The 26,173-nt window shown below is 47.7% G+C and overlaps 1 protein-coding gene across 3 annotated transcripts in view; it reads left to right on the forward strand.

The window, feature by feature from the left end:
* FSD2 (fibronectin type III and SPRY domain containing 2) overlaps positions 1–26,173 on the forward strand; it is a 54,223-nt gene that overhangs the window by 2,956 nt on the left and 25,094 nt on the right. For all 3 annotated transcript variants that reach the window (XM_059179890.1, XM_059179889.1, XM_059179891.1), the window contains exons 2-7: positions 468–657; positions 2,051–2,221; positions 18,989–19,034; positions 20,060–20,681; positions 20,814–20,909; positions 22,443–22,673. In XM_059179890.1, the coding sequence (XP_059035873.1) occupies positions 20,097–20,681; positions 20,814–20,909; positions 22,443–22,673 (912 nt within the window). In that variant the 5' untranslated portion in view covers positions 468–657; positions 2,051–2,221; positions 18,989–19,034; positions 20,060–20,096. The remainder of the gene's footprint in view (positions 1–467; positions 658–2,050; positions 2,222–18,988; positions 19,035–20,059; positions 20,682–20,813; positions 20,910–22,442; positions 22,674–26,173) is intronic.

Consider the following 26,173-nt stretch of genomic DNA (forward strand, 5'->3'; position numbering starts at 1 on the left):
AATATTGAGTTGACCGTATAGTGAATTAACAAATTCTATATTGTCAGATATAAGTGAATCTCAATTTTCCGCGAGCAAACATAAAGTGCTGGTGAACATTCCTGTGCATGCATTTTTGCGTAACTTTTTTCTTTAATTTTTTTTTTACTTTTGATATTTTATTGTGCTTCTAGTATTTTTACGTTATAGATACCTGGCAGTAATGATATCTTTCAAATGACATTTTGACTGAGATTTTAAAAAGCAACAGATGTAAAATTCTGAGATCCAATCACCATAAGCAGACTTTTCAAGGAAGCGGTCCAGAACCCCGTTCATGCTCTCGGGAGGGAAACTGGTGAAGCAGTTTCTCTGGGGAACAGTGTCGGTGGGCCGCGGGGAGGACTGGGAGTCCGGTCCTCTATCCCCACACCCAGTGAGGGATCGTCAAAGGGACACTTTAGATAGCTTGCTGTATCTTTCTGCAGGTGGCCTGAGGTGAGCAAATTGGCTGCTTTGATGGCAGAGTCAGAGGAAGTGGCACATTGGGTCCAACTGCCTCCCAGTGTTTGCAGGGACCAAGGATGGGGCTGCCTCCCAAGATCCAGATGTGAGCCAGCGGGAAGACAGAGTCAGCAAGGAATCCTCAGATCCTGCCTAAGAGAGCCAACTTCACAGGTAAGGAAACCTCATTTGAGAAATCTTGGAAGTGGTCCACCAGGGCCTATAAGGGGAATGTGAGGGACCCCCTGGATAGAGGGGTTCTCAGCCTGGTTGTGGGAGCTCGAGGGAAGGGTCTCCATAATGGGAAATTCCAGAGAGGTAAAAAGCTCCCCAGGAGGGCCCCTCAGAGGGTTAAGCTGCTGCCTTCCACTCAGGTCATGATCTCAGGGTCCTGGGACCGAGTCCTACATCAGGCTCTCTGCTCAGCAGGGAGCCTGCTTCCCTCTGGCTCTCTCTCTCTCTCTCTCTCTGTCTCTCTGCCTACTTGTGATCTCTCGGTCTGTCAAATAAATAAATAAAATCTTTTTTAAAAAATGCTCCCCAGGGGGCGCCTGGGTGGCTCAGTGGGTTAAGCCGCTGCCTTCGGCTTGGGTCATGATCTCAGGGTCCTGGGATCGAGTCCCACATCAGGCTCTCTGTTCATCAGGGAGCCTGCTTCCTCCTCTCTCTCTCTGCCTGCCTCTCTGCCTACTTGTGATCTCTCTCTGTCAAATAAATAAAATCTTTTAAAAAAAAAATGCTCCCCAGGAGAGAGAGAGGCGAGACAAAGAGGAAAGGAGGTGCACAATAGGGAGCTCTAAGCACCTGCCAGCCCAGAGAGCCTGAAGCTAGCACCCACTGCGGCATCAGCTCCATTAGAGGCTGTCTTACCATCTTGGCACTTCTGCCCTGGTGTTCCAGCAGCAGCTCAGGGAGGAGGTGGGAGAAGGGCCCAACCTCATTCCTCCTTTCCCAGGGCAGACTTCCAGCTAAAGAGGCCCAGACTCTTTAGGGTAGGGGAGAAGACTTTGATACTGGCTAAGCGAAGTTTGGGTTTTGCATTAGTATTCTGGACAGTACGCTCAGTTACTGAATGGAGACTATGCCTTCAAATAACCCTAGGACGGAATGTCACCAAAGAGGGAGCAGAAAGTCACGGGTCTGCTGGATTGTTTGTTTGTTTGTTTGTTTGTTTTTTACTGGAGAAGGGAATGATTTCCACTGTGGGTACATGTGAAAGGAATGGTGGAAGGAAAAAAAGCAAAATTGCATTTGTTTCCCTTCAGAGTTGTACTTGTTCAAAACAGTTTGGGAAAAGTCCTTCAGGCCAGGTGGAGGCCACCCAGCTCGAGGACTCTCAGAGGCCCTCCCTCCCTCTCTGCATGGCTCGCATCTGCCCCCACCCTCTGCACACAACCAGCCACCCAAGCAGCTCAGGGGAGCTACAGACCTCACATCCTCCCAGTAAATGAAGGAACTCAGGGGACAGCATGTGACCCCTCCTGGTGACACTTGAGTGCTAAGAAGTGCAAGACAGCCGCGGCAGGCCTATATTTGGGCTCTCACACACAACTGTTGCTATTTGCAGTGGGAGCTGGCTCATGTTACCATCACCTGTCACCTTCCATGCTCCAGTTACAGCCCTTGCTGTAAGCCAGGCAGGGACAGGCTGCGGGGCTTGAACAGGTGACCTGGAGGGAAATCCTTCTCCAGAGGCCTTGGAGGTCAAAGAAGAACCCGTGGACCCTGAAATCAGCAGGCAAGTTTCTGGGTGATCCTGTTCTTCTAATGCAAAGGGTATTACTTGGAAGTCAGTTACTTAATGGTGCAATGTTAATGCAATATTGTTCCTTTAGGGAAAGAGGTATCATCCTAAATTGCGGATGTGTAAATGGCAGTCAACAGTGGGAATGTTTTCTGTGCCCTCCTGGAGCATGGGCTCGCCTTGACTGAATGCGGTGTTGGTATGGGCTGTGAAAGCCTCTGTGGCTGCCGATTCCTGCAGTGTGCCCTTAAAGTATTTTTAGTGCAGGAGTCCATTTGCTAGAACAGTTTGGAACCTTGTGTAATATTCTCCTCTGGCTGCGGTAGCAGGCTGATAAACACATTTTATTTTAATCAGCATGTGTGTCCTGACAAATCGTAATTTCGTATTTTGATGGAAATACGGAGAAACCGAAGGACAATCATTTTTCACCTGTTACACATACCCGTCTCCCACGGAAAGTTTTCAGGTTTGGACTCTGCCTGTGAGAGCTGATTTGAACTATTCGTGTCACTGTACAGCCAACGCTTGATAGCAAGTTTCCTTAGTTGTGGCTCGAGAATTGCAAAGGGCTACCTGGGTGGGCTTCTGAAATTACAGGCAAAATTCTGTCGGTGCCCTAGGGGCTCACTTTTAGGGAGAGAATTCACAGCTTTCAATAGATTCCCAGAGGCGCTCGTGCCCCACAAGGTTACAGTCATTTTGGGGGGGGGGGGGCTTTTCTAATTAATGCACTGGGACACACCTCTCATATAAGACTTCGGCAAAAGCCTTTTTTGTTGTTTTGTTTTTTACTGCAGTCCTATAGCCTAGAGTAGAAGCTATCAACTACTTTATTTTTTTATAGGCTGTGACCTATTTATTTCTCTAAGGCTCAGTTTCATCATTTATAAAATGACAAATTCTTTTTTTTTTTTTTTAAGATTTTATGTATTTATTTGACAGAGAGATCCCAAGTAGGCAGAGAGGCAGGCAGAGAGGAGGAAGCAGGCTCTCTTCTGAGCAGAGAGCCCAATGCGGGGCTCGATCCCGGGATCGTGACCTGAGCCGAAGGCAGACGCTTTAACCCACTGAGCCACCCAGGCGCCCCTAAAATGACAAATTCGTGTTAATCGTCCTTTCTTCCCCAATTCTGAATGTCTGGTCAGGCGCTGAAGGAGTCCAGACGCTGAGGCGGTACGGGCACGGCCGCTCTGCGGGGGTGTTGCAAACCTCCCATCTCGGTGCTGAGTGCCCAGACCAGTTTGTTTGTCTGTCCAAAGGGGAAACGCAGGTCTGGAAGAATCTGTGCTCGTTAGATTTGTTCTTGATGTTTCCCAGCCTTCTCGATTGCATAACAGTTTGATTTGGTGTTTCACTCTCCAGCTTCCCGTTGAAAGAATTGGTCAGCGTGATTTATTGGTAATACAGAATTCTGGTTTTCTCCCTTTTGGTAGTGCACAGAAGTGTGTTCTTTTTAGCAGGCTGCCCTGGGGTCTGGAGGTGATACGGTTTCCTGGAGAGCTGGGTCCGGGGCCAGCTCTTCACCTGCTGTCCGAGGGCCCCTCCGTCCCTAGAGTTCCACACCTCTGCCCGGGGGCCCCCGGAAGCTCTTGCTATGAGAACCGGTGACCTCCCAGCCGACGTCTGGGCCTGGATGTGAGGCTCTTCTGTCCTGGTGCCTCCTCCCGACTTCAGTTGTTTTCCGGGGAGACAATGACCCCATAGCAGCCACGGGTGGCTCCTCCTTGCGAGGGCCACTGTGAGTCTTCACGTTCTGACCCTGGTCCTCACCCTTCATGAGTGCCCCAGAGGGAGAAGTTGAGGTCCGGGCAGTGACTCTAGCAGCCACCCCCACACTCATGACAGCACCGGACACGGCCTGAGGACTCACGTTGAGCCACGTGCTGTGCTAAGCATTTTACACAATGTTCTATTGCACCCAAAAGAATTCACATACATCGTGCTATTTCATCTAAATGCTAACTTCATGAGGCAGGAACAAGCAAAAAGCCCATTACGTGGGCTCATGAAAGCAAGGCCCAGAGAGGTGGTTTTTCCCAAGGCTACAGCACTAAGAAGTAGCTGAAACCAAAGGCAAACAGAGCTTTCTCATCCAGAGGGCAGTGGCCTCAGCGGTGAAGGTGGTGTGTGGGGGGGGTTATCTGGAGATCGAGTTGACAGACCCGGAATCAGCACTAATCGGGCATCAGTCACATGGGTGACGGCAAGGATGAGCTCCCGGCTCTGGTTTGGGTGCCGACGGGAGGGGGTGTTGTGCTATGTGTCAGTGGATGTTAGGAACGCGGTGGCCCTCTTGAGGATGTGACAGGCGTCGGCCGTGATGGAGGGGCGGCGAGGTGGGGGAGGGTGGGCGGCTCTCAGCAGCAAGAGCAGCCCCGGCCAAGACCTCAGGCGAGACTTGGCGTGGGACAGAGCCCTGAGCTCCGTCAGAAAGAACAGTGGTGTCCGCTGGAGAAGGTGACGGTGTTTGGGGGGGGTGGCACTAGGGCAGAAGGGGTGCCCACTGTCCACGGGAGTTGATGGAGACTTGCCAGTCATGGAGCCCTCAGAATGCAGGGCCTGTGGCCAGCAGATGGTAGAAATAAGATGGTTTTAAGAAATCTCTGCCTGCAAGGTGTCAGTCAGGTGTGGCCTCGAGCGCTGGGGCTGTATTAGTTTATTTAATCCTCGTAACAAGTCCTCTTCACTTTCAGATGAAGAAGCTGGCTCGGGGCCACTGAGGCAGGTGGTCAAGGTCATATAGTGGTTAAGGTCATGTAATGAGACTGTCACTGACCCCAGAAGCCAGGCTCTTCTTTGTGCCTGCAAAGCCGTCCCCGCCTTCAAGCACTTCCCCTGCTGGGAGCTGGGCTGGGCCTTCCCTGGTTCCGAGTCTGTGATAGTGAGGCTGCGGGTCAGACCCCCCCAGACCTCGGTGTCCTGCAGCAGCAACAGACGTTCCCCATGTTTCCACCGCTTTGCTGAGACACACTTGACATCCGACACGGGGCGGGTGTAAGGGTTACCCTGGGATGGTGTGACACACGGCCATACCGTGAGACGGTGACCCCGGCAAGGTCGTTCACCGTAGGGTCCCTCACGTCACATCATTACCTTTTATGGCCTGCGGTGGGAACACTGAGTGTACAGTGCGGCCTCGTTCACCACCGTCGCCGCGCTGACCACTTACTCATCTTGTCACTGTGGGTCTGTACCCCTCGACCAGCATTGCCCCATGTCTCCCCCTCGCCAGCCGCTCAGCCACCGTTCCAGCCTCTGTTCCCGTGAGCTCAGCTTGCTCGGGTTCCACGTCCGTGAGGGAGACCATACAGCCTCGGTCCTTCTCTGCTGGCTCCTCTCACTTAGCGTAACGCCCTCCAAGTCCACCAGGTGGTTGGAAACGGCAGGACTTCCCTCCTCCTTTCTTTCTTTTTTTTTTTTCCCTAAAGATTTTATTTCTTTATTGAGGGAGAGAGAATGACAGAGCGGGAGCATGAGAAGTGGGATATCAGAGGGAGAAGCAGACTCCTCGCTGAGCGGGGAGCCCGATGCGGGTCTCCATCCTGGGACTCCAGGATCATGACCTGAGCCAAAGGCAGTCACCTAACCAACTGAGCCACCCAGCGCCCCAGGACTTCCTTCTTTCTTACGGCTAAGTAATATTCCGTGGTTTTCCTTCTTTATCATCCATTTGTTGATGGACACTTCAGTTGTTTCTGTCCTGGCGGCTGTGAGGAACGCTCCAATGACCACAGGAGTAAAGATCTCCCTTTGAGATCCTGATTACATTTCGCTCATACATATGGTAGTTCTGTTCTTAATTTTTTGAAGAATTTCCATACTATTTTCCATAACAGCTGTGCCAGTTTACATTTCCAACAGTGTACAAGAGTTCCCTTTTCCCACATCCTCACCAACACTTGTTATCGCTTGTCTTCCGGGCTGACATTCTTTTTTTTTTTTTTTTTTAAGATTTTATTTATTTATTTGACAGACGGAGATCACAAGTAGGCAGAGAGGCAGGCAGAGAGAGAGGGGGAAGCAGGCTCCCTGCTGAGCAGAGAGCCCGATGCGGGACTCGATCCCAGGACCCTGAGATCATGATCTGAGCTGAAGGCAGAGACTTTAACCCACTGAGCCACACAGGCGCCCCCAGGACTGCCATTCTAACAGGTGGGAGGTGCTATGTCATTGTGGGTTTTGAGGGGTTTTGTTTTGTTTTGCTTTTTGTTTGTTTTTAGGTAAGCTCCATGCCCAGCATGGAGCCCAATATGGGACTTGAACTCACAACCCTGAGATCAAAACCTGAGCTGAGGGGCGCCTGGGTGGCTCAGTGGGTTAAAGCCTGTGCCTTCCACTCAGGTCATGATCCCAGGGTCCTGGGATCAAGCCCCGCATCAGGCTCTCTGCTTGGCAGGGAGCCTGCTTCCCCCTCTCTCTCTCTGCCTGCCTCTCTGCCTACTTATGATCTCTGTCTGTCAAATTTAAAAAAAGAAACAAACCTGAGCTGAGATCAAGAGTTGAATGCTGGGCACCTGGGTGGCTCAGTGGGTTAAGCCGCTGCCTTTGCCTCAGGTCATGATCTCAGGGTCCTGGGATCGAGCCCCGCATCGGGCTCTCTGCTCAGCAGGGAGCCTGCTTCCCTCTCTCTCTCTGCCTGCCTCTCTGTCTACTTGTGATTTCTCTCTGTCAAATAACTAAATAAAATCTTCTAAAAAAAAATTTTAAAAATAAATAAATAAATAAAAATTTAAAAAAGAGTCGAATGCTTAACTGACTGAGTGACCCAGCCATCCCCTCACTGTGGTTTTCACTTGCATTTCCCTGACAATGAGTGATGTTGAGTGCCTTTTCATGTGTCTGTTGGCCATATGGATGTCAGAAAAGTGTTTGGTTATGTCCTCTGTCCATTTTTAATCAGATTATTGGGGTTTTTTTGCTATTGAGTTGTACAAATTCCTTACATATTTTGGATATCAACTATCGTGTAAATAGTTTGCAAAATTTTCTCCTAGTTGCCTTTCCATTTGTTTGTTTCTTTTGCAGTGGAGTTATTTTTAGTTCGATGGTCTCCCACGTGTTTATTTTTGCTCTTATGGCTTGTATTTTTGGGGTCACATCCAGAGTGTTGTTGCCAAGACCGATGTCGAGGACCTTTTTCCCTTGTTTTCTTCTAGGAGTTTTATGGTTTCATATCTTACATTTAAGCCTTTAATCTACATCTGGAGTTAATTGGGGGAAGTGGTATAAAATAGGGGCCTGGTTTTATTTTTTTGCATGTGATTACCCAGTTTTCCCAGCACTATGTCCTTTCCCACAACGGGGTCATTCTGATTAGCTAGGTGGCCACACTTGCAGGAGAGCAAAGGCTCAGAGCCCCTTAGGACGGAAGGCTTGGACTGTGTTGTTGACCAGTAAGAGATGTGGGGGTCACAGGCTGGATTAGGGCAGGGGAGAAGGCAAAGTGGCGTTTCCCCAGCTGGGTGGCCCCTTTGGCCTCAGGAACCATGGAAGAGAGATGCGAGCTGAGGTGGGGCTGTTGCACGTGTACTCAGGAGTGTCTTGCAATCCTTTGGGTCTGGTACATATGTGGGGCTGTAGAGGGAAGGTTTCTTGGTCCATCTCAATGCTGGTTTTGCTGGGATGCAGACCCATCGTAGGGAGCTGGGTCCTACTTCACCTGAAGCTATGCTTCCCCATCCCTAAAACAAGCTACGTTGTGACGAGGTGCCAGGACTGCCCCAGCCAGAGTCTAACGGTGGGCAGGGCTCTTACAAGTAACCCCAAAGAACATCCAGGCTCTGCGATCTTCATAAATCGCAGGTGCTAGGGAGACCCCAAAGCTGCTTGCTTTGTGATGCTGACTCTGGGAACAATCGTTATTCATCGCCTCCTCCAGCCCAGGCGTAGACCAGGTCCCCGTGGACCTGCTGGTGGACCAGGACACAGTGGAGCTAGTACCTCGGGCCTCAGTCCTGCGTGGTCATAGCCATGGTACTCAGCCTCGCCGCACATTACTGATTCTTGCCACTGTTGTCTGTGTAAAGAGTTTCAGAGCCTTCAAGAATGGGACCGAAGTGTTCCTGAACCCTGATGTGATGTGCACTGTCTCGGAGTCAGGGGAGTAAAGTTTCCTTATGGATCCAGACCCCAGAAGCCAGTTGTATGCCTGGTATGCAGCGAGGGGGTGTTCGTTGTCTCTGTCGCTCCTGGCTGCTGGGAGTCCGCTGCTCTGGCTGGTGCTGCCGGGGGAAGTGAAACAAGAGCATCCTGTGCGGACTTCAGAGCGGGGCAGGCAAGAGGCAAGAGTCCCAGGGACTCCCCAGGGCAGAGCCTGAGTCGTCCATTCCCACTGTCCCCCCACGCGCAGAGAAGGCCAGTCAGCGGCTGTGTTTTGTCTTGCCGTCAGCATGAGCTGAGGTGAGCCCATGGCGAGGGTGTGAGAGACCTCCAAGGAGGGTTATTGCCCTGATTAAGTTGGAAGAGTGACATTTGGGACAGAGCCCAGATGAAGAGAGGTGGCTGGGGACGTCCCCAGGTTAAGGGTAGAGCGGGTCTCCCTCCCTGGCATCCAGAATCTACTCTGACTCTTCCCGAAGTAAGGCCAGATGGGGGACGGGGGTCAGTCCTCTGTGCTCCTAACTGCCCCCCCTAGCCTTTCCCTGTGCTCATAGGACAGACCTGGGGGGCGGGGCTCAGGCAGCAAGAGGAGCTGGCAGCGAGCTCCGAGCTCCGAGCTCCGAGCTCCAAGAGTGAGAAGGGAGGGCTGGGCCCCGAGGGCAAAGGGCCCTCTCTGGGTCAAGTTCTTTTCCCTGACAGCGTAGGTGGGACAGCTGAGTGATCCTTGGTCTCTGCAGACAGAGCAGACGAAAAGATACGAAACCGAAACCGAAGGCCCGTAGAGGAATGTGCAGGGAGGGGCTCAGGACCCAGTCAGTGGCGTTAAAGGCAGAGCACAGAGAAAGTGGATTCTCCAAGAGGGAGTCAGCTCCCTGGGACTTCAGGCATCTGCTGGCGTGGCCTGTGGGGGTGATCACAGGCTCGTGGCTCGGGAGATAGCATGTGTGTTGTCATGTCCCACCAGAGTGGAGAAAGTGAGAGGCAATGAGCTCCACCCAGCCGTGTCACATGTGGGAGAATGAGAATGTTCAGGAAGGCTGCGGCTTCTCTAAACTTCTGCCTGTGCTTGGAGCAGAGGTCGGGGCTAGAGACAAGGATTTGGGCCACTGGCAGAGAGGGGGCCGTGGAGCCACAAGAGTGGACAGAATCACCTGGCGCAAGTGAGTGGGAGGAGGGGGGCAGGAATGGAAGCCTGGGAAAGGCCCGTGTGGGGAGCAGCCCAGTGGGGGACCGTCCCGAGAGCAGACGGCAGGCTGAGCCGGGTCAGCAGGGTCGAAAGTCACAGAACAGCCGGCAGAACATGGGCCAGTGTCTGTGGATCTCACAATTAGGGCAGCAGAAAACGCTGTATTTTTTAAAAGGCAATCAAAACCAGAGAAAATGGAAAGCAACCTGAATGGCATTTTTTACATAGCTTTGGGGTAGGTATTGAAAGGATAGTCTATCAACAGCGAGGAGTCCCTCACTGCAGAAGGACCAGCACTGTGGGTCAGGGAGGCGCTGCCCCTGACTCCAAGGGGTTAGACAGACAGCTGTCTGCTGGCTCTGATCCCACAGTGGAAACTAAGGCGGGGGCCTGTTTGACTCATCCTGATGGTTATGGTGGGGGTGGGGGAGTGCTAAACTCGGTCTTCCCATTTTTTAAAATGTTGTTATTTTCCTCCAAAATGTACTGCATATGTACCATGTTGGAACGGTTTAGTAATGGTAGTTTTCAATTTTTACCTTTTTAAAGATTTTATTTATTTATTTGAGCGCGCGCAAGAGTACAGGTGGGGGAAAGGCAGAAGGAGAAGGACAAGCAGACCCCCCACTGAGCAGGGAGGCTGATGATGCGGGGCTCCATCCCAGGACCCCAGGATCATGACCTGAACTGAAGGCAGTTGCTTTCACTAACTAAGCTTCCCAGGTGCCCCAGTAATGGTGGTTTTTTAAAAAAGCATTAGGTTTACCACGATTCATTGTTAAAGGGGGCATTAGGAACTGGATTGTGGGGTTGCTTACACAACTTGAGAAATTTACTAAACACTGTTGAATCATGCACCTAAAACAGGTGAATTTTATGGTATATAAATTATAATTCAATAAAGTTATTTTCAAGATAATTAGTGAGTAAGTTAAGCAGGTCACAGAATTCCTGGTTTTATGTAGGAATGCGTTTTTGATAAAGACTTGTGCAGGCTAATTAGAATGGTAGAACAGTTCAGTGGGTAGAAATTTCAGTCAGTATTTGGACATCAACTGCCCCTGTTGTGACTTGTACAGTTAAATGAAATAAAATAATAATAACAACTGGTTCTCTAAACCAAAAAGGTCGTTCTAAGGGGCGCCTGGGTGGATCAGTCAATTGAATGACTGATTCTTGATCTCAGCTTAGGTCATGATCTCGGGGTTCTGGAATCAAACCCTGTGTTGGGCTCTGCACGCAGTGGGGAGTCTGCTTGAGATTCTCTTCCTCTGCCCCTCCCCCTGCTTGTGCATGCTCTCTCTCTCTCTAATAAATAAATCTTTAAAACAAAAGGTCATCCTTTTTTGTGTATGGATTAGTGGTCTTCAATTTTTTTTGGCTCATGACCTCCCTTAGAACCTTTATATTATCTAAAAATTTTTATCAAGTTTAAATAACCTTGTATTAAGTGATAGTTTCTCATATATGATACCAGAAATACAAGCTAAAAGAAAAAAAATAGAAAATTGGACTACATCCAAATTAAAAACTTCTGTGCTTCTAAAGGACACCTTCAAGAAAGTGAAAAGATAATTTACAGAGTGAGAGAAAATATTTGCAAATCAAACATCTGGTAAAGGACTTATATCCAGAATTTATAAAGAACTCTGACAATTCAACAATAAATAGGGGTGCCTGGGTGGCTCAGTCAGTTAAACATCTGCCTGCCACTGAGATCTTGATTTAGGGTCCTGAGATCGAGACCTGATCGAGACCTGCTTCTCCCTCTGTATCTGGCCATTCCCCTGCATGTGCTTGTGCTCTCTCTCAAGTAAATTAAAAATAAACAAACAAACAAACTAAAAAACTTCAACAATAAGTGGATAGATAACCCAATTTGCAAATGGATGTATTAAAGTTCTCCAGAGAAACTGAATCCAATACGGGGGAGAGAGGTACATGTATGTGTATAAAGAATATGAGAGAGACATGTATCTTAAGGAATGAGCTCATGCAGTTACGGATGCTGGCAAGTGCAAAACCTGCAGGGTGGGCCCGCCTTATGGAGACCTAGGCGAGAGCCAACACTGCAGTTCAAGTCTGAAGGCCACATGCTGGTAGAATTCCTTCTTGCTTAAGGCAGAGCCATCTTTGTTCTGTTCAGCTCTACGACTGATTAGAAGGACCCAGTGATGTTACGGAGGACAATCCGATCTACCCCAAGTCCACCAACTTAAAAGTCAATCTCATGAGCAACTAGAGACAAAAAGTAGATGGTCATTATCAGGGGCCGGGGGAGTAACTGCCAATGAGTATGTAGTTTTGAGAGGTGATGAGTGTTCTGGAATTGGATATCAGTGATGAGCCCATAACTCTACATTTATTAAAATATTAACTTGTACACTTTTTTAAAAAAAGATTTATTTATTTGGGGGAGGGAGCACGCACGTTGGGGGAGGGGCAGAGGGAGAGAATCTTCAAGCAGATTCCCTACTGAGCATGGAGCCCAATGCGGGGGCTCAATCTCATGACCCTGAGATCATAACCTGAGCCAAAACCAAGAGTCTGACTTAACCAACTGAGCCATCCAGGCATCTCTAAATTGTACACTTTAAAAGTGGAACCTTATGGTGTGTAAATTATATCTTAAACCATTAGTTTAAAAAGTACTAGTAGTTTTAAAAGATGCACTTTCTGACATGCTATAAATCTTTACATTTCCGAATAAAACTATTTTATAACTCTTAAATTTATTTAATGGACTCTTAAATACTACTGTAGTTTGCTGCCCTTCATCAAGTGTGCTAAAAAATGCAACAAAAGCTCTTATGGAGCACCTGGGTGGCTCCATTGGTTGAGAATCCAACTCTTGATTCAGCTCAGGTCGTGATCTCAGGGTCGTGAGGTTGAGTCTCATGTCGGGCTCTAGGCTCAGCATCGAGTCTGCTTAGGATTCTCTTTCCCTCTCTCTCTTCCCCTCCCACTCATACTACTCTCTCTCTCTCTCAAATAAATAAATAAATCTTTAAAAAACAAACAAACAACTCTTTTAGGGGTGCCTGGGTGGCTCAATCAGTTAAGCGTCTGCCTTCAGCTCAGGTCATGATCCCAGGGTCCTGAGATCAAGCCCTGCGTTGGGCTCCCTGCTTAGCAGAAAGCCTGCTTCTCCCTCTCCCTCTGCCTGCTGTTCTGCCTACTTGTGTGCTCTCTCATTCTCTCTTTCTCTCTCTATCTTTCAAATAAACAAATAAATAAATCTTTAAAAAAAAAACCTTTTATAACATTAGAAATTTTACCTTGTTCTTTTTTTCTTCTTGAGCTTGTGTTTACATTTAACTTTTCAGAAGAGAAGTTTTAGAGTTTTGTCCTAATGTATTGTTTTTCTATATTTAGAAAGTCTTATTGATCATCTATGAGACTTCTCTACAAAAAAAAAATACATGCATGGGATTTAAATTTTTTTATTTTCCTGGAACCATAAGGCTCTAAATGGTAACCTCTTTTTTCTTCTGGATTAATTTATCAAAACAATTTGTAGGCACATATGAGCAAAACAACATACATTACTAATTTTGACAAATGCTAAACAAAACAAATGTGAAATGGAAATGCATCTCTTGGTGAGCTGGGTAGGGCTTTTCTTTTTTTTACAAGTTAATTCACATTTTCATGTATGAATTATTACATGCAATTACAAATTATATTATTATAGCACTATCATTCAACTCTTTGAACTCTTTCCGAAATGTATGCCAAAAATTACATAGTCGTCTATTGTGAAAAATCATTTTTAGTCATAGGTCAGCTGACACTTGATTAGTTCCTCCTTCAGTTTTGTTGAAAGCAAAGAATTGGAAACCCCTTAGCTTACAAAAGAATGTTTCTTTTCCTTCCCTGGCTGCTCTCCTGACCCACGCAAACTGTGCGGGATGATAAGTGGTTATTATTTGTTGTGGAGCGAGTAATACACTGTTCCTTCTCTCCACCTGGCCGTCCCCTCCCACTCCTTTTGTCTCATTCCAGTTCCTACAAGGGGTAGCATTTATACCATCGATCTGAAGACTACAACATCTGTACATAGACTTTCTAAGGGATATGTGGATGGGGATAATTTTAAGAGTATTAGATTCCAGATGCTTAACATAATACTTAATCTTCCCCAGAGCTGCTCTCTCCTGAAATAAGCCAGCTGTTGAGGCTTCATGCAGGTTCTGTGTTCACAATATCCCTTCCTCTCTTTGTTACAAAAGTAAAACTGCACCCTCTCGCTTTTGAATATTACTTTGCCCTGTAAGATTTCATGGCCTTGGAATTTAAAAACCTCTAGTGGGGGGCATCTGGGTGACTCAGTTGGGCTAGTGTTCAACATTTGCTTTTGGCTTAGGTCCTGATCTCAGGGTCCTGGGGTCGAGCCCCCATGATCCTGCTTGGATTCTCTCTCTCCCTCTGCCCCTCCCCCAACTCATGGGTTTTCTCTCTCTCTCTCTCATAAATAGATAAATCTTTATTTTTTAAAAAATGCTTTATTTGTTTGACAGAGATGACAAGTAGGCAGAGGCAGACAGAGAGAGCGGGGGAAGCAGGCTCCCTGCTGAGCAGAGAGCCCGATGCGGGGCTCAATCCCAGGACCCTGAGATCATGACCCGGGCCGAAGGCAGAGGCTTTAACCCACTGAGCCACCCAGGTGCCCCAAATAGATAAATCTTTAAAAACATAAAATAAGTAATAACCTCCAGGCTGAGTGGAAGGACAATTTGAAGTATTGATATCAGTGTTACTAGAGATAAAGAGGAGCATTTTATAATAAAAGGGGTCAGTCCATCAAGAATACATGGCAATTATAAATGTACATGCAGGGAGCCTGGGTGCCACTGGTGGTTGAGCATCTGACTCTTGGTTTCAGCTCAGGTCATGATCTTAGGGTCGTGAGATCAAGCCCCTTGTCAGGCTTCATGCTTAGCACAGAGTCTGCTCCTCTCCCCCACCTCTCTCTCTCTCTCACTCTAAAATAAATAAACGAGTCTTAAAAATAAATGTATATGTGGGGTGCCTGGGTGGCTCAGTGGGTTAAAGCCTCTGCCTTTGGCTTGGGTCAAGATCCCAGGGTCCTGGGATTGAGCCCCGCATTGGGCTCTCTGCTCAGCAGGGAGCCTGCTTCCTTCTCTCTCTGCCTGTCTTTGTGCCTACTTGTGATCTCTGTGTGTCAAATAAATAAATAAAAATCTTTAAAAAAAAATAGAAAATAAATGTATATGTACCTAACAACAGGGCACCAAAATACATGAAGCAAAAAGTGACATAAATGGAGAAAGAGACAACTCAGCAATATCAGTTGGAGACCTCAGTACTCCACTTTTGATAACAGGATGACTAAGAAGAAAATAAATAAGGAAATAGGGACTCAAATAACACTATAAACCAGCTGGACAACACAAACGTCTAGAAAACACTCCCCCCAACAACTGGAATACACATGCTTCTCTAGGCATATCGAACATCCTCCAGGATAAACCAAATGCTAAAATAAGCATCCATAAATTTAACAGGATAGAAATAATGAAAAAATATGTAATCTGACCACAATGAGATACTATTAGAAGTCAATAACAGAGAAATTTGGGATGTCACAAATATGTGGAAATTAAAAATATACTCCTAAATAATCAACATATCAAAGAAGAAAGCAAAAGGGAAATCAGAAGATAATTCAAGGTGAATAAAAGTAAAAATAAAACATACCAAAAGTTTTGCCACATTATTGGGATGTGGCAAAAGTGGTGCTTAGAGGGAAATTTATAGTTATAAATACCTGTATTTAAAAAGAAGATCTTAAATCAACAACCTAACTTGCCACTTTAAAACACTGAGAAAAGAACAGCAAACAGAACAAAGCAAGTAGAAAGAAGGAAGTATTAAATATTATAGTGAAAATTTATGAAGAGGGGAATAGAAAAACAAATGAGAAAAATCCAAGAAAACCAAAAGCTACTTCTTTAAAGACATCAGCAAAGCTGACAAACTTTTACTTAGGCTGATCAAGAGAAAAAAAGAGAAGACTCACATCACTAGAATCAGAAATGAAAGAGGGGACATTATTACCAAACTACCAGAAATAAAGTAGTTAAAAAGAAGACCATGAACAGTTGTATTCCAGTAAATTAAATAAATGAAATGAACAAATTCTTGGAAAGACACAAACTACCAAAAGACTCAAGAAGAAATTGACAACTATTGGCCTATGTAAAATAGGCTGAATTAATAATAAGGGGAAAAAATCACAAAGAAAAACCCAGATAGCTTCACTAGTGAGTTACGAAACATTTAAAGAAAAATTAATGCCAAGTCTTCACAAGTTCTTCCAAAAAAAGTAGAAGAGAAGGAATATTTCCCAACTTACTCTGCAAGGCCATTATCTCCCTTACATCAAAGCCAAACAAAGACATTACAAAAAGAGAAAACTACAGGCTAATATTTCTTAGGAATATGAATGCAGAATTCCTCAAAAAATACTGGCAAACTGAATCTAGTAAACATATATATATATGATATATATTGGGATATATAGGGATATATATCCCAATATATATCATATATATATCATATATATATATATAGATATATATATATAGGGATATATATCTATCTATATATATATATATGGATATATATATATGGATATATATATATATATATATGATATATATCATATATATATCCAAAACATCATGACCAAGTGGGATTTATCCCAGGAATGCAAGGTTGGCTTAACCTCAGAGTTTTCAGCAAGTTCTTAGATATGACACCAAAAGCACAAGTAACAAAAGAAAAAAATTAATTAGACCTCATCAAATTTTAAAACTTTGGTGCTTCAGAGGACACCATCTATAAAGAGGGAAGTGCCTGGCTGGCTCATTTGGTAGTGTGTGTGATTCTTGATCTTGGGATCATGAGTTTGAGCCCCAGATTGAGTGTGGAGCCTAAGTATTTTTTTAAAAAAATTTTTAAATGGGGGCATGTGGGTCACTGAGTTGGTTAAGCATTTGCCTTCAGCTTGGGTCATGATCCGGGGGTCCTGGGATTGAGCCCCGCATCAGGCTCCCTGTTCAGTGGGGCATCAGCTTCTCCCTTTCCCTCAGCCTGCTGTCCCACCTGCTTATGCTCTCTCTTTCTCTGTGTCAAATAAATAAAATCTTTTTTTTTTTTTTTTTTAAGATTTTCTTTATTTAGTTGACAGAGACACAGTGAGAGAGGGAAGGCAAGAAGGGGAGTGGGAACAGGAGAAGCAGGCTTCCCGCTGAGCAGGGATCCCAGTGCAGGGCTGGATCCTAGGACCCTGGGATATGACTTGATCTGAAGGCAGACACTTAACAACTGAACCACCCAGGTGCCCCAAATAAATAAAACCTTTTAAAAATAATAATAATAATAAAGTAGAAAGACAACCTACAAGATGGGAGAAAATATTTGCAAATTATGTTCTAATAATGGACTATCTCGAGAATACATAAAGAAATTTTACAAATAACCCAGTTAAAAATGGGCAGACTATTTCAATAGACAGTTCTCCAAAGAAGACATACAAATGGCCAGTAAACGCATGAAAAAATACCTGTTATCAGTCTTCATCAGGGAGATGCAAATCAAAACCACAATGACATACTATTTCACACCCTCTGGGATGGCTGTAATCAAAAAGTCAGATAATAGCAAGTTTTAACAGGGCTGTGGTAGAATCTGAGCCTTTGTACACTGCTCATAGGAATGTAAAATGGCCCGGCCACTTTGGAAAACAATCAGATAGTTCCTCAGACAGTTAGACGTAGGGTTACCCTATGATCCAGCAACCCCACTTCTAGGTATTTATCCAAGAGAGATGAAAACATATAGCCACACGAAAACCTGTACACAAACATTTTAGCAGTATTACTTGTGATAGTCAAAGGGTGAAAACAACCCAAATGAAAAGGGAAACATGCAGGGGGGCCTGGGCAGTGCTGTGGGTTGAGTATCCAACTCTTGGTTTTGGCTCAGATGGTGATCTCAGGGTCATGAGATCAACCGCATTGGGCTCCACACTCAGTGGGGAGTCTGCTTAAGTTTCTCTCTCCCTCTGCCCCTTCCTGCCACACACTCTCTCTCTTGCTTTTGGCTCAGGTCATGATCTCAGGGTCGTGAGATCGAGCCCCACATTGGGTGCCATGATCAGTGGGGAGTTTCCTTGAAGATTCTCTCCCTCTGCCCTTCCCCTCACTTGTGTGCTCCTTCCCTTCTCTCTCTCTCTCTCTTAAATAAATAAATCTTTAAAAACAGGGAAATGTGCAAATAAGCTGATGAGGGTTAATAAAACACAATGTGCCCACACAATAGAACATTATCTAGCTCTAAAAAGCAGTGAGTACTGACACATGCTCTAACACGGGTGAGTCTTGAAAACATTGTTATGAACGGAGCCAGTCACAAAGGACAGTATATCATATGATCCCACTGATGTGATTCCAATATATGATTCCATTTATAAGTCAATAGAGACAAAGTAGATTAGCGGTTGCTTAGGGCTGGTGGAAGTGAGGGGTTGTGGGTGGTGAGAGCTGAAGAGTACAGTGTTTCTTTGTGAGTGGATGAAAATGGCCTAAAATGGACTGTGGCCATGGGTGCTCGTTTTCATGAATACACCAAAAGCTCTTGAAGTATGCACTTCTGACAGGAGCATTGTATGGTGTGTGACTCCTGTGTCCGTAAAACTATCATAAAGAACAGTCTGGCATAACGGCAGTTGTGTGCCCAGAAGAAAGGAGGGACTGTGGAGTCCAGCAGACTGAGTAGGCCACATCCTCCAGGAGGCAGGCACCAAGTGGGACTGGATACACCAGGATTTTAGTAGGGCAAGCCCGTGTCCGGGATGAAATGGGGGGGAGATGGGAGAGGCTGAGAGAGCCGTCAGCCGGTGACGCAGCCCAGCCCCGAGGGAGGGAGGGAGGTTGGTTTGGAGCAGTCCCCCCAGCCTGCCACACACCCTAAAAAAGCCTTAGCAAGGCCGTCAAGGAGCCCTCCGGCCAACATCTGCCCTCAGAGGAGTTTCGTGTCAAACTGCTCTGCCTTAGTGTCCCTGCTGCACTCTGTCGCTGGATGGAGATGCCCGTGTGAAGTGTGTCCTCCGTGCGGTGAGATGACATTTTCAGAGCGCAGCTGGACACCCAGTCACCTCAGCTCCCTGTACCCGGACATCCATCAGGCACAGTCTCAGGGCCGCCACACAGACTAAGGTTCAAATCCCAGCCTAACAACTTCCTCAGCACAGGACGTTGCTCCAGATAGCCTGTCTGAGCCACAGTTTTGTCATCTGTAAAATGAGGGCAATTGCAGTGCCTACCACACGGGGGGTATGCCTAAAACCTGCTGAGCCTGGAGAAAGCATGCAGTAAGTGCTCAATAAGTAGGAGCCACTCCCTATGTTGTATTTACTACTTCTACCATTTATTATTTCTTTCTAGATTTTACGAACCGCCATTAAAGGGTAAACATCGCAGTCTCTGTAGAGTAAGTGTTCTGTTTATTTTACTTAATGTCACACCGTAAGTCTTTCGCAAGTTATCATCTGCTCTCCCTAGTGTTTTAAAGTCTGCGTTGTGTTCTATAGAGTAGGTGTATCCTAGCTCAGTTAACCGTTCTCCTAATCACTAGGGTTTTACTTTTTGTTTTCCTGTCATAAAAATTTTTATGGACACTGGGTGGCTCGGTGGGGTGAGTGTCCAACTGTTGATTTTGGCTCAGGTCATGATCTCGGGGTTGGGAGATTGAGCCCCGTGTTGGGCTCAGCGCTGGGTGTGGAGCCTGCTCCAGATTCTTTCTCGGCCTCTCCCTCTGCCCCTCCCTCCAAAAATATTTGCGGTGGGTATATTTTATAAAAACATTTTCCCCCTGTATTGGATATTTCCCTTCGGGATCCTGATGAGAATTACTAGCTCAAAGATTGGGGACATTGTTAAGGCTCCTGGTCCATGCTACCCAGTTTGTCCTCTGGAAAGGGGGGGCTCGTGTGCACTCCACCCACAGGTCCCCAGAGCCCTCCTGTCTCTGGGCCCTACCCAGCCTTGGGGAATCGTGTATTTTAAAATATTTGCTTACTAAGAAGGCGAAAATGGCATCTTACTTATTTGTTATCTGTCACTTATAAGGGTGGACCATTTCCCAATGGTTTTGCCCAAGTGATTACTTCATGGATGGTCCTTGCACACTAATTTATTACAATCTTAATTTTTTTTCCACCAATTTATACTGTATGTTTAGTCATTCTTGCAGAGACACTTCCCATTATTTGGCCTCTGTTTGAGTCAAGAGGGACCTATTGACCTTTCTCTGGTAATTTCTGGCCCCGTTTAAGCTTAGAAAGCCCCTCCTTCCTGGAGAAGGTCAACCACTCTTCCTGGATGATTCAAAGTAAAACTGCAGCTGAGCTGCTCGGGCGATGTTTTAAACATTGTGAGTGAGTGGAGCCAATCCAGCGGCCGTTCACTGGGATGGCTTTCTGGTAAGCGGGGTCCCTCCCTCTCCCTGTGTCCTAGGAGCCGTGCGGGAGGAGCCCACAGGTGCAGAAGCGCCATGGATGGGAAGGCTGCGGGGGCTCCCCCGGACTTCCACTTCTACCCCTTGGATCTGTATGACCCCGAGGACCGGCTGCACCCCTTCCCAGAAGGGGCCACGCGGACAGGAAGCGAAGTCTACGCTGAGATGGCTGAGGAGGCCAGCGACCCCGGGAGCGTGGCCCTGGGAAAGGCCCCGAGAGCCCTGGAGGAGGAGGTGGACGAGCTGGTGCATCTGTACGCCCTCGGGGGTGCGGGCGAGTGGGGCTCCGAGCTGGCGGACGGGAGCGCTCCCTGCACGGAGGTTCCAGAGCATCTGCCGCTTGGGGCGCAGAGGGACTGGCAAAGGCGGCCCGAGGCCGGGGAGCGCGGCTGCGTGGGCTGGGGCGCCACCGGCCCGGGCCTGCGAGAGGCCTGCAGGTACGCGCACGGCCGGGCCAGCCAGGAGTACGAGTGCTACGTCATCCCCGAGGAGGAGGACGGGGACGAAGCCGCCCTGGTCTTCTGCGTCACCTGCAAGGCTCCAGTAAGGGCGCTGGAGGTTTCGGACGAGCACAGGGAGCACGAGGTGACGGCCCTCGACAAGGCCCTGGAGAGCGCCAAGGTGAGCAGCTGGCCTCCGTGGCTCTGTGGCTCGGGCCTGCGCACCCCGGCGGGCAGGCAGGGGCGGAAGGGGAAAGGCCTGCCCGGGAGGGAGGAGAGCACTAAGGGCTCCTTGCCGACCTCTGTTCGCCAGGATGAAGTCCACAAAAACATGTTCAAACTGGAAAAGCAGATTCTCGAGATGGAGAATTTTGCGAATCACTTGGAGGAGGTTTTCATCACGGTGCAGGTACGAGCGGGTGTAGAAGCGGTCTCCGGCGCACACGTGCCGCAGGCGGCCGGGTCAGCGGCTGTGACCCTGCGAGTCCCGGGATCTGCGCCGACTTCCCGCCCTGTCTTTCCAGGGCACGTTGGGGATGTACCTCATGGAGCCCCTTACCTGCCCGCCTTCCCTCCTGAACCCCGCACTCCCCTCTATCTGGCCTCAGCCGTGCTCAGCGGTTGGGCTCTTCCATGGCCCTTCCTTGACCGGGTGTAGCAAGACACCCATCCCTCCTTGTTCGTGCGCCCGACTCTTATCTGTGTCTCGTAAGATGAATACACATCCGTGCCTGCCACCAAACATGTCACAGTCGCCTGCGTGAGCCCTTTAGGTGTCTACCACACCACGGGGTTGCCAGCACCAGACTCACCAGCCAGGGAAGGGGCGCCAGGACTGAGAGGAGACTCTCCACACCCCCTTTCCTGCCCTGCTCTGCTTCTGTTCACAACACAGCCTCGGGCTGTAGCCACAGAGCGCCTCGGGTGGATTAGCCAAGCCCCAGGCCCCTCTCCCATGAAGCTGGAACATCATCCCCCCGCTCGTGATCAGGCAGAGGACTATTGCACTCCTCCCCCACGCAGGGCACAGGCAAGGCTCGAGCATAAGGTCGCGGTGGGAGGGAGACCTGTGTGACCCCCTAGACGGACTCCTTACACTCGCATGGGCAGCTCGCCCTCAGACCAAAGCTGGTCCCCCGCAGCGAGGGCTCTGAGTTTTACCCAGTTTCTCACACCAGCACTGGGGCCATCGCAAGCAAGTGCTGTGCTCCTGGAAGACGCTTGGCAGGTGCTCCCCGAGCCGGTCCTGAGAGCCTTTTCTTGGGAAATGTCTCTGTTGTCTGCTGAGGCCAGCGTCCGTCAGAAGCCAGAGCTCTCTTGGCCTTCCAGCCCGAGCCGGAGGGCCAGGGGTTGACAGGCGTGTGTGAACGTGACTCCTCTGCTGTGCCCCCAGACTCAGCACTGCCCTCCTGTGCTCCCCCGCCTACCTGACAGCGCTGTCCGGCCGCAGCCCTTCCTCCCCTTCCCCATCAGCTGGCTCTTAGTTGATGTGAGGGTCCGTGGGATCCTGGCATTTGTGCAATGTGAGCGTCAGGGAAAGGAGGTGACTGTCGTGAGACGCTGAGGGCTCAGGAGGGAAAGCTGGGTGGCATATCCCAGGGCGAACATCTCCGTGTTAAGGTCCAAGGATGCAGCAGCAGGCTGACACCTCAGTGACCACCTTCCGAGGTCGCAGTGGCCACAGTGGAGGGGGGCAGCTTGGGGTAAGGGCGCAGCGGGAGGGGTGCGAGACGCTTCCAGGAGAGAACGCCGCGGGGCTCTAGCCGCCGATTCCTGGCCCTAGCCCCCACGGCGCCCCCTGCCCAGCACCCCAGCCAGAGATGACCAGACAGGGGGAGGCGACTGCAACAGCTCCGGGTGGGTACGTTTCCATGCCCCAGTGGCTCTGTAGCAGACGCGGCACGTCCACTGAGATGATGGCTGACGTCTACCTGTCTTGTAGGAGAACTTCGGGAGACAAGAACAAAACTTTGAGTCACATTACAATGAGATCTTGGAAACACTCGCTCAAAAATATGAAGAAAAAATACAAGCTCTAGGGGAGAAAAAGAAAGCCAAGTTGGAAGCCTTGTATGGACAGCTGGTCAGCTGTGGGGAAAACCTCGACACCTGTAAGGAGCTCATGGAAACCATTGAGGAGATGTGCCATGAGGAGAAGGTTGACTTCATCAAGGTCAGTCATGAGGTGACATGAGGTCACAAACCCGAGGGACGGCATGGCTGGGGCGGGTTAGAGTGTTCCCTCTCTGCCTGGAGGCGTTGTTGTTGACCACCGTGGCCAGCCTCCGTTTGGTTCCTGGATGTTCATGATGGCGGGGCGGTCCCCCATGTCCCTGCACAGCTTTGCAGTGATGATGAAGTCCCAGAACCTAAGTCAGGTTCGGTGGGGTGAGGAGGTTCGGAGCCGACGACTAAAGAAAGAATTCTTAAGGCGTCATTGGTGCAAAATGGTGGTTTATTAAAGCACGGGGACAGGACCCGTGGGCAGGCGGAGATGAGGCTGCCCCGGGTTGTGAGGGGTGGTTGGTTATATACGCAGGAGTTGGGTAGGTGAGGACAAAGGGTTATTGGGGCAAAGAATACTATCAGGATATTGAAGGCCTGGTTACTATCAAGCCAAGGCCACATTCCCTCTAATGAGGCACTAACATAAAGACAATTGGGAGTCTCCTGGTGGAATGTTACATTCCTGCTATCAAGTGTCCTTGTTAGTGAGATTTGGGTTTAGAAGAAATGGAACTTTATTTACTTTTCCTTCTACCTCCGCCTCCTTCCGTTTTTATGGAGGGGAGGATGACATTAGGCTTGAGAAACTGAGTTCTGTGTCTTTGGAATTTGGGCTATTGATAAGGTAACTTCTTTGTTTGTAAATCTCAAGGATATTTGCAAACCAGGGGAGACTCCTGTCTTGTAGGATTGTGATCTTAGCAAGTTAACTATTTATCATTTTATGGCAGTCAGGGGTGCCTAAGGAATGCTACACCTATGGAGGGGAGCGGATGAAGGGGGGGGGTGCAAGGCGCCAGCTTTTGCTTTGTCCTCAGCCAGCCTCCTGTTCCCTCATCATTCCCCCCTGAACAATTTTGACCCTTAAATCTTTAAGGTGGTTGAAGGTGGAAGGTCTCATCTTCTGTAACTTCTTCGTGCTGAATAGGGGCGTAGAGCTGTCCCTACCTGCTCGGGTCAATATTTGTCAGGGTAGGAACGTATAAGAGAGTTACGAAAGGTGGAGGCAGCTGAATCCAGCGCTGACAGTGAGGAGGCGTCCTCGCGTGCGACAAGGATCGTCTGCCGTGGTGTAGTCATTGTAGCAATGGAGTCTCGGCACCAAGTAGAGAAACATGGAACAAAGCAACATATTAAGGTTAATAAGGCGATAAGAATAAGAAGCCCGAAAAGGAGATTCGGCCATAGCCCTCCTTCAAACCAGGAACTTAACCATTCACTGAGAGAGAGAGAAGGATCTTGTAGGGCCTTAATCTGGGTATTCATATCTTTTATTAGTCCTGTGACATTTTTGTGATAGTCTGGAATGTACACACAACATTCTGTCTTGATAATTGCACATGTGCCACCCTGGGCTGCTGTCAGGACATCTAAGGCCATCCTATTCTGTAGGACTGCCTTGCGTATTTGTGACACTTCGGTATTAAGTAGGGAGATGCTGTTCAGTGAGTCATTGAGTGCCTTTGTAGTATATTTATTAAGGGCTTCTACATGCCACATGACATCCTCTAGTCCCGCAGACGGAACAAAAATGGATGCTAAGTGATCATACCATTTAAAAACAGATCGTGTCCATCTTTGTTTTAAGTTGGGGAGATTAGCTGGAGTTGTAATGGTTTTAGTAATGCGCCCATGAATCCAGGCAAATCCTAAAGTACAGCGACCTATCTACCCTGGAGGAAGACAGGGCCACAGGTTGGTTCCACGTATCCAGTGGATTCCGTTTGGAGCTGGCCATCTGATGCCAGGTTGCCTTGCCCAGCCAGTAGCAAACCAGTCAGTAGCCTGGAGTACTATTATCTGGGAACACATTTCTAGTGATAGCCATCCCAGATATCGTGCGTTATTTGCCCAAGTACCACTCGTATGATTCTTTTGTTCCCAGCATAAAACTGCCTTTTAACTGAGCTGTCCAATCGTGGGTGTGAACCACAAATATGTATCCCGGATCTGATATATGCCATCTTCAGTATAGCGATAAGGAGGGTTTTGTAACTTAGGCCCATATTTGAAGTAATGGCTTGATAGCAATCCCCTTTCCTTCCAAATAGCTCCATGGGCATGTAGTACCAGGAAAGCATATTTGGAGTCAGTATAAATGTTAATTCTTAGACTTTGGCAATTGCAAAGTGCTAGTGAGCACTATGGCACACCTAGCTTTTCTTATTTTTTTCTATGAAAACTACTGTCATCAGAAAACCAACTGTCATTCATATTTTTAACAGGGGCATCTTAAATCTGGCCAAATAGAGTAAGCAAGATCAATAACCTTTTTGCTCTATAGAGAAAGAAGTACAGTGGTCAGGTTCAGGCATACAGGTTGACAAGTTTTATTTCTGGCATATCTGTTAATGTAGCCCAGTATTTAATAAGTTGGCCTCCATCATCCATTGGTGGCCTTTGCCTTCTAAGACAAATCTGGACCTGATGTGACATCATTACAGTCAAGGACTGTCCCATAGTGAGCTTTGAGGCTCTTTTATAGGAGGGCTGTTCCATGCTTAGCTAAAGCATCTGTTTGCAATTGCACCTCAACAGAGGTGGCCTCTAGGATAAATATAACTAAGGGATGAAACCAATAAGAAGACCTTTGAGTGGTCCAGCCTTAACAATATCCTGATTACAGAGGATCATTGGCAAGTGAGAGAAAACTTGTCAAGAGATAAGGGGAGTCCCCCATGGATCATTCAATCCACTCATAAAGAAAGTGGGGTCATCCATTGTTTCCACAAGTCCATAGTTAATCCTATGGAGTGCAATAGGTTGGCTTTTAGGCAATTTCATTATTCCAGTTGTTTAATCATGTGCCGTGGGGTCTGCTAATATCCCCACAAAACAGTAAGATCGACTAAAGAAGCTATTGTGCAACTTCTCTGAAGTTTACCTCAAATTGTTTAGCTTAGGTAAACAAACATTTAAAGACAATCAAATCTAGAATTCAACACCCATAAAGGTGTGTTATTAAAACATAATTTTTCTCTCTAAAATAACCCTCATTTACAGAGATAGCCAAATCAGGACTAATTCACTTGTGAAACAAGTCCAGTTTTAACAAACTTGGCCTATTATTTACATAAGCTCAGCAAGAACAGTGAGTGTGATCAATAGATCTTTTAGAATCTGCTTTGCTGGAACTTTGTATAAGGAATCTCTAGGTTGAACTTTTAGTAGCCTCTCTGGGCCAGAAGCCAAGCCCTGTACTTGCCATGAGGCATGCCTGCAATACCTTTGGGTGAATTCCTCTTCCCGAGACTGCACCTACCAAGGAGTGACATTCTTTACTCACCTGGTGAGGCTGCTGGGAACTCTGTAAGCAAGGTATCAGGCCAACAGTCCCAAGGGGCTTTATGGCTCCAGGTTTCATAAAGTCAACCTTAGTTCCTTTAAGCTGTCTGGTCATATCTGAGTCTTTTCAAATATGACATCCCAGTCAAAGCCTTGGTAAAA

Source organism: Mustela lutreola, chromosome 7, assembly GCF_030435805.1.
Source record: "Mustela lutreola isolate mMusLut2 chromosome 7, mMusLut2.pri, whole genome shotgun sequence".
In the NCBI taxonomy this organism is placed as follows: domain Eukaryota; kingdom Metazoa; phylum Chordata; class Mammalia; order Carnivora; family Mustelidae; genus Mustela; species Mustela lutreola.